At 55.5% G+C, this 15122-nt stretch overlaps 1 protein-coding gene across 2 annotated transcripts in view; it reads left to right on the top strand.

Annotated features, from left to right (window-relative positions):
* The window catches only part of TTC8 (tetratricopeptide repeat domain 8), a 45072-nt gene that overhangs the window by 925 nt on the left and 29025 nt on the right, over nucleotides 1–15122 (top strand). The window contains exon 2 of one of the 2 annotated variants that reach the window (XM_063948616.1): nucleotides 194–467. The exons of the other annotated variant lie outside the window; for it this stretch is intronic. Within the exon in view, the coding sequence (XP_063804686.1) occupies nucleotides 354–467 (114 nt within the window). The 5' untranslated portion in view covers nucleotides 194–353. The remainder of the gene's footprint in view (nucleotides 1–193; nucleotides 468–15122) is intronic. 2 annotated transcript variants of the gene reach the window in all.

Raw genomic sequence — 15122 nt, 5'->3', positions numbered from 1 at the left:
TCTGGATTAGGCCCCCTGTCCCCCCTGGAGAGCGGTATGGCTATACACAGCATGAGGCTGCTCAGGAACTACAAGTCCCAGAATCCCCGGCACGTTCCAGCATGTGCTGTGAGCTCTGCACTGTCACTGAGCCTTATGACAGATAGATAGATAGATAGATAATGTGTATGTATATATGTGTGTATATACACAGGCGGAGAGCGGGGCAGCCCCATCAGGCACCAGCGAGGACACCCCTGCCCTCCCGGAGGACCCCGCGGTTGCTACGCCAGAGACGCCTGAGCCGTTGCCAGGGAGACGCGGCCTGCTGCTGTGCCGACTCCCGGCCTGTGCTGGTGCGGCGCTGCGGCGGGATGGGGCTGGACATGGAGCCTCTGCTCCAGGCGTGGAGCTACTTTCGCCGCAGGAAGTTCGAGCTGTGCTCACAGGCCTGTAGCCGCATCCTGGAGAGGGAGCCCTGTGACCAGGTACCGTGCTGCGGGTGTGTCACCCTGTGTGTACCGCTGTGTGTGACCCCTGCACAATACCACTGCTCTGTGTGTGTGACCCCTGCACAGTACCACTGCTCTGTGTGTGTGACCCCTGCACAATACCACTGCTCTGTGTGTGTGACCTCTGCACAGTACCACTGCTGTGTGTGTGTGTGTGTGTGTGTGTGTGTGTGTGTGTGTGACCCCTGCACAGTACCACTGCTCTGTGTGTGTGACCCCTGCACAATACCACTGCTGTGTGTGTGACCTCTGCACAGTACCACTGCTGTGTGTGTGACCTCTGCACAGTACCACTGCTGTGTGTGTGTGACCCCTGCACAGTACCACTGCTGTGTGTGTGACCCCTGCACAGTACCACTGCTGTGTGTGTGTGTGATCCCTGCACAGTACCACTGCTGTGTGTGTGTGTGTGTGTGTGTGTGTGTGTGTGACCCCTGCACAGTACCACTGCTGTGTGTGTGACCCCTGCACAGTACCACTGCTGTGTGTGTGTGTGTGTGTGACCCCTGCACAGTACCACTGCTCTGTGTGTGTGACCTCTGCACAGTACCACTGCTGTGTGTGTGTGTGTGTGTGTGACCCCTGCACAGTACCACTGCTGTGTGTGTGACCCCTGCACAGTACCACTGCTGTGTGTGTGTGATCCCTGCACAGTACCACTGCTGTGTGTGTGTGTGTGTGTGTGTGTGTGTGTGACCCCTGCACAGTACCACTGCTGTGTGTGTGACCCCTGCACAGTACCACTGCTGTGTGTGTGTGTGTGACCCCTGCACAGTACCACTGCTGTGTGTGTGTGTGTGTGTGTGACCCCTGCACAGTACCACTGCTCTGTGTGTGTGTGACCCCTGCACAGTACCACTGCTCTGTGTGTGTGTGACCCCTGCACAGTACCACTGCTCTGTGTGTGTGTGACCCCTGCACACTACCACTGCTCTGTGTGTGTGTGACCCCTGCACACTACCACTGCTCTGTGTGTGTGTGACCCCTGCACACTACCACTGCTCTGTGTGTGTGTGTGTGTGTGTGTGTGTGTGTGTGTGTGTGTGTGTGACCCCTGCACACTACCACTGGTGTGTGTGTGTGTGTGTGTGTGTGTGACCCCTGCACACTACCACTGCTCTGTGTGTTTGTGTGACCCCTGCACACTACCACTGCTCTGTGTGTTTGTGTGACCCCTGCACACTACCAGTGCTCTGTGTGTTTGTGTGACCCCTGCACACTACCACTGCTGTGTGTGTGACCCCTGCACAGTACCACTGCTGTGTGTGTGTGTGACCCCTGCACAGTACCACTGCTGTGTGTGTGTGTGACCCCTGCACACTACCACTGCTCTGTGTGTGTGTGTGACCCCTGCACACTACCACTGCTCTGTGTGTGACCCCTGCACACTACCACTGCTCTGTGTGTGTGACCCCTGCACACTACCACTGCTCTGTGTGTGTGTGTGTGTGTGTGTGTGTGTGTGTGTGTGTGACCCCTGCACACTACCACTGCTGTGTGTGTGTGTGTGTGTGTGTGACCCCTGCACACTACCACTGCTCTGTGTGTTTGTGTGACCCCTGCACAATACCAGTGCTCTGTGTGTTTGTGTGACCCCTGCACACTACCACTGCTGTGTGTGTGTGACCCCTGCACAGTACCACTGCTCTGTGTGTGTGTGTGTGTGTGTGTGTGTGTGTGTGTGTGTGTGTGTGTGACCCCTGCACAGTACCACTGCTCTGTGTGTGTGTGTGTGTGTGTGTGTGTGACCCCTGCACAGTACCACTGCTGTGTGTGTGTGTGTGTGTGTGTGTGTGTGTGTGTGTGTGTGTGACCCCTGCACAGTACCACTGCTCTGTGTGTGTGACCCCTGCACACTACCACTGCTCTGTGTGTGTGACCCCTGCACACTACCACTGCTCTGTGTGTGTGTGACCCCCTGCACACTACCACTGCTCTGTGTGTGTGACATCTGCACAGTACCACTGCTGTGTGTGTGTGTGTGTGTGTGTGTGTGTGTGTGTGTGTGTGTGTGTGTGACCCCTGCACAGTACCACTGCTGTGTGTGTGTGTGTGTGTGTGTGTGTGTGTGTGTGTGTGTGTGTGTGTGACCCCTGCACAGTACCACTGCTGTGTGTGTGTGTGTGTGTGTGTGTGTGTGTGTGTGTGTGTGTGTGACCCCTGCACAGTACCACTGCTGTGTGTGTGACCCCTGCACAGTACCACTGCTGTGTGTGTGTGACCCCTGCACAGTACCACTGCTGTGTGTGTGTGTGACCCCTGCACAGTACCACTGCTGTGTGTGTGACCCCTGCACAGTACCACTGCTCTGTGTGTGTGTGACCCCTGCACAGTACCACTGCTCTGTGTGTGTGTGACCCCTGCACAGTACCACTGCTCTGTGTGTGTGTGTGTGTGTGTGTGTGTGTGTGTGTGTGTGTGTGTGTGTGACCCCTGCACAGTACCACTGCTGTGTGTGTGTGTGTGTGTGTGTGTGTGACCCCTGCACAGTACCACTGCTGTGTGTGTGTGTGTGTGTGTGTGTGTGTGTGTGTGTGTGTGTGACCCCTGCACAGTACCACTGCTGTGTGTGTGTGTGTGTGTGTGTGTGTGTGTGTGTGTGTGTGTGTGACCCCTGCACAGTACCACTGCTGTGTGTGTGTGTGTGTGTGTGTGACCACTGCACAGTACCACTGCTGTGTGTGTGACCCCTGCACAGTACCACTGCTGTGTGTGTGTGTGTGACCCCTGCACAGTACCACTGCTGTGTGTGTGTGTGTGTGTGTGTGTGTGTGTGTGTGACCCCTGCACAGTACCACTGCTGTGTGTGTGTGTGACCCCTGCACAGTACCACTGCTATGTGTGTGTGTGTGTGTGTGTGTGTGTGTGTGTGTGTGTGTGTGACCCCTGCACAGTACCACTGCTCTGTGTGTGTGACCTCTGCACAGTACCACTGCTGTGTGTGTGTGTGTGTGTGTGTGTGTGTGTGTGTGTGACCCCTGCACAGTACCACTGCTGTGTGTGTGTGTGTGTGTGTGTGTGTGTGTGTGTGTGACCCCTGCACAGTACCACTGCTGTGTGTGTGACCCCTGCACAGTACCACTGCTGTGTGTGTGTGACCCCTGCACAGTACCACTGCTGTGTGTGTGTGTGACCCCTGCACAGTACCACTGCTGTGTGTGTGACCCCTGCACAGTACCACTGCTCTGTGTGTGTGTGACCCCTGCACAGTACCACTGCTCTGTGTGTGTGTGACCCCTGCACAGTACCACTGCTCTGTGTGTGTGTGTGTGTGTGTGTGTGTGTGTGTGTGTGTGTGTGACCCCTGCACAGTACCACTGCTGTGTGTGTGTGTGTGTGTGTGTGTGTGACCCCTGCACAGTACCACTGCTGTGTGTGTGTGTGTGTGTGTGTGTGTGTGTGTGTGTGTGTGTGTGTGTGACCCCTGCACAGTACCACTGCTGTGTGTGTGTGTGTGTGTGTGTGTGTGTGTGTGTGTGTGTGTGTGTGTGTGTGACCCCTGCACAGTACCACTGCTGTGTGTGTGTGTGTGTGTGTGACCACTGCACAGTACCACTGCTGTGTGTGTGACCCCTGCACAGTACCACTGCTGTGTGTGTGTGTGTGACCCCTGCACAGTACCACTGCTGTGTGTGTGTGTGTGTGTGTGTGTGTGTGTGTGTGTGTGTGACCCCTGCACAGTACCACTGCTGTGTGTGTGTGTGACCCCTGCACAGTACCACTGCTATGTGTGTGTGTGTGTGTGTGTGTGTGTGTGACCCCTGCACAGTACCACTGCTCTGTGTGTGTGACCTCTGCACAGTACCACTGCTGTGTGTGTGTGTGTGTGTGTGTGTGTGTGTGTGTGTGTGTGTGACCCCTGCACAGTACCACTGCTGTGTGTGTGTGTGTGTGTGTGTGTGTGTGTGTGTGTGTGTGTGTGTGTGTGTGTGACCCCTGCACAGTACCACTGCTGTGTGTGTGTGTGTGTGTGTGTGTGTGACCCCTGCACAGTACCACTGCTGTGTGTGTGTGTGTGTGTGTGTGTGTGTGTGTGTGTGTGTGTGTGACCCCTGCACAGTACCACTGCTGTGTGTGTGTGTGACCCCTGCACAGTACCACTGCTGTGTGTGTGTGTGACCCCTGCACACTACCACTGCTCTGTGTGTGTGTGACCCCTGCACACTACCACTGCTCTGTGTGTGTGTGTGTGTGTGTGTGTGTGTGTGTGTGTGTGACCCCCTGCACAGTACCACTGCTCTGTGTGTGTGACCTCTGCACAGTACAACTGCTGTGTGTGTGTGTGTGTGTGTGTGTGACCTCTGCACAGTACAACTGCTGTGTGTGTGTGTGTGTGTGTGTGTGTGTGTGACCTCTGCACAGTACAACTGCTGTGTGTGTGTGTGTGTGTGTGTGTGTGTGTGTGTGTGTGTGTGTGTGTGACCCATGCACAGTACCACTGCTGTGTGTGTGACCCCTGCACAGTACCACTGCTGTGTGTGTGTGTGTGTGTGTGTGTGTGTGTGTGACCCCTGCACAGTACCACTGCTGTGTGTGTGTGTGTGTGTGTGTGTGTGTGTGACCCCTGCACAGTACCACTGCTGTGTGTGTGTGTGTGCGTGTGTGTGTGACCCCTGCACAGTACCACTGCTGTGTGTGTGTGTGTGTGTGTGTGTGACCCCTGCACAGTACCACTGCTGTGTGTGTGTGTGTGTGTGTGTGTGTGTGTGTGTGTGTGTGTGTGTGTGTGTGTGTGACCCCTGCACAGTACCACTGCTGTGTGTGTGTGTGTGTGTGTGTGTGTGTGTGTGACCCCTGCACAGTACCACTGCTGTGTGTGTGTGTTGCTCTGTGTGTGACCCCTGCACAGTACCACTGCTCTGTGTGTGTGAGACCCCTGCACACTACCACTGCTGTGTGTGTGTGTGTGTGTGTGACCCCTGCACAGTACCACTGCTGTGTGTGTGTGTGTGTGACCCCTGCACAGTACCACTGCTGTGTGTGTGTGTGTGTGTGTGTGACCCCTGCACAGTACCACTGCTGTGTGTGTGTGATCCCTGCACAGTACCACTGCTGTGTGTGTGTGTGTGTGTGTGTGTGTGTGTGTGTGTGTGTGTGTGTGTGACCCCTGCACAGTACCACTGCTGTGTGTGTGACCCCTGCACAGTACCACTGCTGTGTGTGTGTGTGTGTGTGTGTGTGTGTGTGTGTGTGTGTGACCCCTGCACAGTACCACTGCTGTGTGTGTGTGACCCCTGCACAGTACCACTGCTGTGTGTGTGTGACCCCTGCACAGTACCACTGCTGTGTGTGTGTGACCCCTGCACAGTACCACTGCTCTGTGTGTGTGTGACCCCTGCACACTACCACTGCTCTGTGTGTGTGACCCCTGCACACTACCACTGCTGTGTGTGTGTGTGTGTGTGTGACCCCTGCACACTACCACTGCTCTGTGTGTGTGTGTGTGTGTGTGTGTGTGTGTGTGTGTGTGTGTGTGTGTGTGTGACCCCTGCACACTACCACTGCTCTGTGTGTTTGTGTGACCCCTGCACACTACCACTGCTCTGTGTGTTTGTGTGACCCCTGCACAGTACCACTGCTGTGTGTGTGTGACCCCTGCACAGTACCACTGCTCTGTGTGTGTGTGACCCCTGCACACTACCACTGCTCTGTGTGTGTGTGACCCCTGCACACTACCACTGCTCTGTGTGTGTGTGTGACCCCTGCACACTACCACTGCTCGTGTGTGTGTGTGTGTGTGTGTGTGTGTGTGTGTGTGTGTGTGAGTGACCCCTGCACACTACCACTGCTCTGTGTGTTTGTGTGACCCCTGCACACTACCAGTGCTCTGTGTGTTTGTGTGACCCCAGCACACTACCACTGCTGTGTGTGTGTGTGTGTGTGTGTGTGTGTGTGTGTGTGTGTGTGTGTGACCCCTGCACACTACCACTGCTCTGTGTGTGTGTGACCCCTGCACACCACCACTGCTGTGTGTGTGACCCCTGCACACTACCACTGCTGTGTGTGTGACCCCTGCACAGCACCGCCGCTCTGCGTGTGTGACCCCTGCACAGTACCACTGCTGTGTGTGTGTGTGTGTGACCCCTGCACAGTACCACTGCTGTGTGTGTGACCCCTGCACAGTACCACTGCTGTGTGTGTGTGACCCCTGCACAGTACCACTGCTGTGTGTGTGTGTGTGTGTGTGACCCCTGCACAGTACCACTGCTGTGTGTGTGTGTGTGTGTGTGTGTGTGTGTGTGTGTGTGTGTGTGACCCCTGCACAGTACCACTGCTGTGTGTGTGTGTGACCCCTGCACAGTACCACTGCTGTGTGTGTGTGTGTGTGTGTGACCCCTGCACAGTACCACTGCTGTGTGTGTGTGATCCCTGCACAGTACCACTGCTGTGTGTGTGTGTGTGTGTGTGTGTGTGTGTGTGTGTGTGTGTGTGACCCCTGCACAGTACCACTGCTGTGTGTGTGACCCCTGCACAGTACCACTGCTGTGTGTGTGTGTGTGTGTGTGTGTGTGTGTGTGTGACCCCTGCACAGTACCACTGCTGTGTGTGTGTGACCCCTGCACAGTACCACTGCTGTGTGTGTGTGACCCCTGCACAGTACCACTGCTGTGTGTGTGTGTGACCCCTGCACAGTACCACTGCTCTGTGTGTGTGTGACCCCTGCACACTACCACTGCTCTGTGTGTGTGTCCCCTGCACACTACCACTGCTGTGTGTGTGTGTGTGTGTGTGACCCCTGCACACTACCACTGCTCTGTGTGTGTGTGTGTGTGTGACCCCTGCACACTACCACTGCTCTGTGTGTTTGTGTGACCCCTGCACACTACCACTGCTCTGTGTGTTTGTGTGACCCCTGCACAGTACCACTGCTGTGTGTGTGTGACCCCTGCACAGTACCACTGCTCTGTGTGTGTGTGACCCCTGCACACTACTACTGCTCTGTGTGTGTGTGACCCCTGCACACTACCACTGCTCTGTGTGTGTGTGTGACCCCTGCACACTACCACTGCTCTGTGTGTGTGTGTGTGTGTGTGTGTGTGTGTGTGTGTGTGTGTGTGTGTGTGTGTGTGTGTGTGTGTGTGTGTGTGAGTGACCCCTGCACACTACCACTGCTCTGTGTGTTTGTGTGACCCCTGCACACTACCAGTGCTCTGTGTGTTTGTGTGACCCCTGCACACTACCACTGCTGTGTGTGTGTGTGTGTGTGTGTGTGTGTGTGTGTGTGTGACCCCTGCACAGTACCACTGCTCTGTGTGTGTGTGTGTGTGTGTGTGTGTGACCCCTGCACAGTACCACTGCTGTGTGTGTGTGTGTGTGTGTGTGTGTGTGACCCCTGCACAGTACCACTGCTCTGTGTGTGTGTGTGTGACCCCTGCACAGTACCACTGCTCTGTGTGTGTGTGACCCCTGCACACTACCACTGCTCTGTGTGTGTGACCCCTGCACACTACCACTGCTCTGTGTGTGTGTGACCCCCTGCACACTACCACTGCTCTGTGTGTGTGTGTGTGTGTGTGTGTGTGTGTGTGTGTGACCCCCTGCACACTACCACTGCTCTGTGTGTGTGACATCTGCACAGTACCACTGCTGTGTGTGTGTGTGTGTGTGTGTGTGTGTGTGACCCCTGCACAGTACCACTGCTGTGTGTGTGACCCCTGCACAGTACCACTGCTGTGTGTGTGTGTGTGTGTGTGTGTGACCCCTGCACAGTACCACTGCTGTGTGTGTGTGTGACCCCTGCACAGTACCACTGCTGTGTGTGTGTGTGTGACCCCTGCACAGTACCACTGCTGTGTGTGTGTGTGTGACCCCTGCACAGTACCACTGCTGTGTGTGTGTGACCCCTGCACAGTACCACTGCTGTGTGTGTGTGTGACCCCTGCACAGTACCACTGCTCTGTGTGTGTGTGACCCCTGCACAGTACCACTGCTCTGTGTGTGTGTGTGACCCATGCACAGTACCACTGCTCTGTGTGTGTGTGTGACCCCCTGCACACTACCACTGCTCTGTGTGTGTGACCTCTGCACAGTACCACTGCTGTGTGTGACCCCTGCACAGTACCACTGCTGTGTGTGTGTGTGTGTGTGTGTGTGTGTGTGTGTGTGTGTGTGACCCCTGCACAGTAACACTGCTCTGTGTGTGTGTGTGTGTGTGTGTGTGTGTGTGTGTGTGACCCCTGCACAGTACCACTGCTGTGTGTGTGTGTGTGTGTGTGTGACCCCTGCACAGTACCACTGCTGTGTGTGTGACCCCTGCACAGTACCACTGCTCTGTGTGTGTGTGTGACCCCTGCACAGTACCACTGCTCTGTGTGTGTGTGACCCCTGCACAGTACCACTGCTCTGTGTGTGTGTGTGACCCCTGCACAGTACCACTGCTGTGTGTGTGTGTGTGTGTGTGTGTGTGTGTGTGACCCCTGCACAGTACCACTGCTGTGTGTGTGTGTGACCCCTGCACAGTACCACTGCTGTGTGTGTGTGTGTGTGTGTGTGTGTGTGTGTGTGTGTGTGTGTGTGTGTGTGACCCCTGCACAGTACCACTGCTCTGTGTGTGTGTGACCCCTGCACAGTACCACTGCTCTGTGTGTGTGTGACCCCTGCACAGTACCACTGCTGTGTGTGTGTGTGTGTGTGTGTGTGTGTGTGTGTGTGTGTGTGTGTGTGTGTGTGTGTGTGTGTGTGACCCCTGCACAGTACCACTGCTGTGTGTGTGTGTGTGACCCCTGCACAGTACCACTGCTCTGTGTGTGTGACCTCTGCACAGTACCACTGCTGTGTGTGTGTGTGTGTGTGTGTGTGTGTGTGTGTGTGTGTGTGTGTGTGTGTGTGACCCCTGCACAGTACCACTGCTGTGTGTGTGTGTGTGTGTGTGTGTGTGTGTGACCCCTGCACAGTACCACTGCTGTGTGTGTGTGTGTGTGTGTGTGACCCCTGCACAGTACCACTGCTGTGTGTGTGTGTGACCCCTGCACAGTACCACTGCTGTGTGTGTGTGTGACCCCTGCACAGTACCACTGCTGTGTATGTGTGACCCCTGCACAGTACCACTGCTGTGTGTGTGTGACCCCTGCACAGTACCACTGCTCTGTGTGTGTGTGTGTGTGACCCCTGCACAGTACCACTGCTCTGTGTGTGTGACCCCTGCACACTACCACTGCTCTGTGTGTGTGACCCCTGCACACTACCACTGCTCTGTGTGTGTGTGACCCCCTGCACACTACCACTGCTCTGTGTGTGACATCTGCACAGTACCACTGCTGTGTGTGTGTGTGTGTGTGTGTGTGTGTGTGTGTGTGACCCCTGCACAGTACCACTGCTGTGTGTGTGTGTGTGTGTGTGTGTGTGTGTGTGTGTGTGTGTGTGTGTGACCCCTGCACAGTACCACTGCTGTGTGTGTGTGTGTGTGTGTGTGTGTGTGTGTGTGTGTGTGTGTGTGTGTGACCCCTGCACAGTACCACTGCTGTGTGTGTGTGACCCCTGCACAGTACCACTGCTGTGTGTGTGTGACCCCTGCACAGTACCACTGCTGTGTGTGTGTGACCCCTGCACAGTACCACTGTTGTGTGTGTGTGTGTGTGACCCCTGCACAGTACCACTGCTCTGTGTGTGTGTGACCCCTGCACAGTACCACTGCTCTGTGTGTGTGTGACCCCTGCACAGTACCACTGCTCTGTGTGTGTGTGTGTGTGTGTGTGTGTGTGACCCCTGCACAGTACCACTGCTCTGTGTGTGTGTGTGTGTGTGTGTGTGTGTGTGTGTGTGTGTGACCCCTGCACAGTACCACTGCTGTGTGTGTGTGTGTGTGTGTGTGTGTGTGTGTGTGTGTGTGTGTGAGACCCCTGCACAGTACCACTGCTGTGTGTGTGTGTGTGTCCCCTGCACAGTACCACTGCTGTGTGTGTGTGTGTGTGTGTGTGTGTGTGTGTGTGTGTGTGTGTGACCACTGCACAGTACCACTGCTGTGTGTGTGACCCCTGCACAGTACCACTGCTGTGTGTGTGTGTGTGTGTGACCCCTGCACAGTACCACTGCTGTGTGTGTGTGTGTGTGTGTGTGTGTGACCCCTGCACAGTACCACTGCTGTGTGTGTGTGTGACCCCTGCACAGTACCACTGCTGTGTGTGTGTGTGTGTGTGTGTGTGTGTGTGTGTGTGTGTGTGACCCCTGCACAGTACCACTGCTCTGTGTGTGTGTGACCTCTGCACAGTACCACTGCTGTGTGTGTGTGTGACCCCTGCACAGTACCACTGCTGTGTGTGTGTGTGTGTGTGTGTGTGACCCCTGCACAGTACCACTGCTGTGTGTGTGTGTGTGTGTGTGTGTGTGTGTGTGACCCCTGCACAGTACCACTGCTGTGTGTGTGTGTGTGTGTGTGTGTGTGTGTGTGTGTGTGTGTGTGTGTGTGTGTGTGTGTGTGTGTGTGTGACCCCTGCACAGTACCACTGCTGTGTGTGTGTGTGACCCCTGCACAGTACCACTGCTGTGTGTGTGTGTGACCCCTGCACACTACCACTGCTCTGTGTGTGTGTGACCCCTGCACACTACCACTGCTCTGTGTGTGTGTGTGTGTGACCCCCTGCACAGTACCACTGCTCTGTGTGTGTGACCTCTGCACAGTACAACTGCTGTGTGTGTGTGTGTGTGTGTGTGTGTGTGTGTGTGTGTGTGTGTGTGTGTGACCTCTGCACAGTACAACTGCTGTGTGTGTGTGTGTGACCTCTGCACAGTACAACTGCTGTGTGTGTGTGTGTGTGTGTGTGTGTGTGTGTGACCCATGCACAGTACCACTGCTGTGTGTGTGACCCCTGCACAGTACCACTGCTGTGTGTGTGTGTGTGTGTGTGTGTGTGTGTGTGTGTGTGACCCCTGCACAGTACCACTGCTGTGTGTGTGTGTGTGTGTGTGTGTGTGTGTGTGTGACCCCTGCACAGTACCACTGCTGTGTGTGTGTGTGTGTGTGCGTGTGTGTGTGACCCCTGCACAGTACCACTGCTGTGTGTGTGTGTGTGTGTGTGTGACCCCTGCACAGTACCACTGCTGTGTGTGTGTGTGTGTGTGTGTGTGTGTGACCCCTGCACAGTACCACTGCTGTGTGTGTGTGTGTGTGTGTGTGTGTGTGTGTGTGTGTGTGTGTGTGAGACCCCTGCACAGTACCACTGCTGTGTGTGTGTGTGTGTGTGTGTGTGACCCCTGCACAGTACCACTGCTGTGTGTGTGTGTGTGTGTGTGTGTGTGTGTGTGTGACCACTGCACAGTACCACTGCTGTGTGTGTGACCCCTGCACAGTACCACTGCTGTGTGTGTGTGTGTGTGTGACCCCTGCACAGTACCACTGCTGTGTGTGTGTGTGTGTGTGACCCCTGCACAGTACCACTGCTGTGTGTGTGTTGCTCTGTGTGTGACCCCTGCACAGTACCACTGCTCTGTGTGTGTGAGACCCCTGCACACTACCACTGCTCTGTGTGTGTGTGTGTGTGTGTGTGTGTGTGTGTGTGTGTGTGTGTGTGTGTGTGTGTGTGTGTGACCCCTGCACACTACCACTGCTCTGTGTGTGTGTGACCCCTGCACACCACCACTGCTGTGTGTGTGACCCCTGCACACTACCACTGCTGTGTGTGTGACCCCTGCACAGCACCGCCGCTCTGCGTGTGTGACCCCTGCACAGTACCACTGCTGTGTGTGTGTGTGTGTGTGACCCCTGCACAGTACCACTGCTGTGTGTGTGACCCCTGCACAGTACCACTGCTGTGTGTGTGTGACCCCTGCACAGTACCACTGCTGTGTGTGTGTGTGTGTGTGTGACCCCTGCACAGTACCACTGCTGTGTGTGTGTGTGTGTGTGTGTGTGTGACCCCTGCACAGTACCACTGCTGTGTGTGTGTGTGACCCCTGCACAGTACCACTGCTGTGTGTGTGTGTGTGTGTGTGTGTGACCCCTGCACAGTACCACTGCTGTGTGTGTGTGATCCCTGCACAGTACCACTGCTGTGTGTGTGTGTGTGTGTGTGTGTGTGTGTGTGTGTGTGTGTGTGTGTGACCCCTGCACAGTACCACTGCTGTGTGTGTGACCCCTGCACAGTACCACTGCTGTGTGTGTGTGTGTGTGTGTGTGTGTGTGTGTGTGTGTGTGTGTGTGTGACCCCTGCACAGTACCACTGCTGTGTGTGTGTGACCCCTGCACAGTACCACTGCTGTGTGTGTGTGACCCCTGCACAGTACCACTGCTGTGTGTGTGTGACCCCTGCACAGTACCACTGCTGTGTGTGTGTGACCCCTGCACAGTACCACTGCTCTGTGTGTGTGTGACCCCTGCACACTACCACTGCTCTGTGTGTGTGACCCCTGCACACTACCACTGCTGTGTGTGTGTGTGTGTGTGTGTGACACCCCTGCACAGTACCACTGCTGTGTGTGTGTGACCCCTGCACAGTACCACTGCTGTGTGTGTGTGACCCCTGCACAGTACCACTGCTCTGTGTGTGTGTGACCCCTGCACACTACCACTGCTCTGTGTGTGTGTGACCCCTGCACACTACCACTGCTCTGTGTGTGTGTGTGTGTGTGTGTGTGTGTGTGAGTGACCCCTGCACACTACCACTGCTCTGTGTGTTTGTGTGACCCCTGCACACTACCAGTGCTCTGTGTGTTTGTGTGACCCCTGCACACTACCACTGCTGTGTGTGTGTGTGTGTGTGTGTGTGTGTGTGTGTGTGTGTGTGTGTGACCCCTGCACAGTACCACTGCTCTGTGTGTGTGTGTGTGTGTGTGTGTGTGTGTGTGTGTGTGTGTGACCCCTGCACAGTACCACTGCTGTGTGTGTGTGTGTGTGTGTGTGTGTGTGTGTGACCCCTGCACAGTACCACTGCTCTGTGTGTGTGTGTGTGACCCCTGCACAGTACCACTGCTCTGTGTGTGTGTGACCCCTGCACACTACCACTGCTCTGTGTGTGTGACCCCTGCACACTACCACTGCTCTGTGTGTGTGTGACCCCCTGCACACTACCACTGCTCTGTGTGTGTGTGTGTGTGTGTGTGTGTGTGTGTGTGTGTGTGTGTGTGTGTGACCCCCTGCACACTACCACTGCTCTGTGTGTGTGACATCTGCACAGTACCACTGCTGTGTGTGTGTGTGTGTGTGTGTGACCCCTGCACAGTACCACTGCTGTGTGTGTGACCCCTGCACAGTACCACTGCTGTGTGTGTGTGTGTGTGTGTGTGTGTGTGTGTGTGACCCCTGCACAGTACCACTGCTGTGTGTGTGTGTGTGACCCCTGCACAGTACCACTGCTGTGTGTGTGTGTGTGTGACCCCTGCACAGTACCACTGCTGTGTGTGTGTGTGTGTGTGTGTGTGTGTGACCCCTGCACAGTACCACTGCTGTGTGTGTGTGACCCCTGCACAGTACCACTGCTGTGTGTGTGTGACCCCTGCACAGTACCACTGCTGTGTGTGTGTGTGACCCCTGCACAGTACCACTGCTCTGTGTGTGTGTGACCCCTGCACAGTACCACTGCTCTGTGTGTGTGTGACCCATGCACAGTACCACTGCTCTGTGTGTGTGTGTGTGACCCCCTGCACACTACCACTGCTCTGTGTGTGTGACCTCTGCACAGTACCACTGCTGTGTGTGACCCCTGCACAGTACCACTGCTGTGTGTGTGTGTGTGTGTGTGTGTGTGTGTGTGTGTGTGTGTGTGTGTGTGTGTGTGTGTGTGTGTGACCCCTGCACAGTAACACTGCTCTGTGTGTGTGTGTGTGTGTGTGTGTGTGTGTGTGTGACCCCTGCACAGTACCACTGCTGTGTGTGTGTGTGTGTGTGTGTGTGTGTGTGTGTGTGACCCCTGCACAGTACCACTGCTGTGTGTGTGACCCCTGCACAGTACCACTGCTCTGTGTGTGTGTGTGTGACCCCTGCACAGTACCACTGCTCTGTGTGTGTGTGTGTGTGTGTGACCCCTGCACAGTACCACTGCTCTGTGTGTGTGTGACCCCTGCACAGTACCACTGCTCTGTGTGTGTGTGTGACCCCTGCACAGTACCACTGCTGTGTGTGTGTGTGTGTGTGTGTGTGTGTGTGTGTGTGTGTGTGTGTGACCCCTGCACAGTACCACTGCTGTGTGTGTGTGTGACCCCTGCACAGTACCACTGCTGTGTGTGTGTGTGTGTGTGTGTGTGTGTGTGTGTGTGTGTGTGTGTGTGACCCCTGCACAGTACCACTGCTCTGTGTGTGTGTGACCCCTGCACAGTACCACTGCTCTGTGTGTGTGTGACCCCTGCACAGTACCACTGCTCTGTGTGTGTGTGACCCCTGCACAGTACCACTGCTGTGTGTGTGTGTGTGTGTGTGTGTGTGTGTGTGTGACCCCTGCACAGTACCACTGCTGTGTGTGTGTGTGTGTGTGACCCCTGCACAGTACCACTGCTCTGTGTGTGTGACCTCTGCACAGTACCACTGCTGTGTGTGTGTGTGTGTGTGTGTGTGTGTGTGTGTGTGTGTGTGTGTGTGTGTGTGTGACCCCTGCACAGTACCACTGCTGTGTGTGTGTGTGTGTGTGACCCCTGCACAGTACCACTGCTGTGTGTGTGTGTGTGTGTGTGTGTGTGTGTGTGTGTGTGTGACCCCTGCACAGT

The sequence above is a fragment of the Pseudophryne corroboree genome, chromosome 12 (assembly GCF_028390025.1).
Source record: "Pseudophryne corroboree isolate aPseCor3 chromosome 12, aPseCor3.hap2, whole genome shotgun sequence".
Taxonomy (NCBI): Eukaryota; Metazoa; Chordata; class Amphibia; order Anura; family Myobatrachidae; genus Pseudophryne; species Pseudophryne corroboree.
This window is presented reverse-complemented; position numbering and strand designations above follow the sequence as displayed.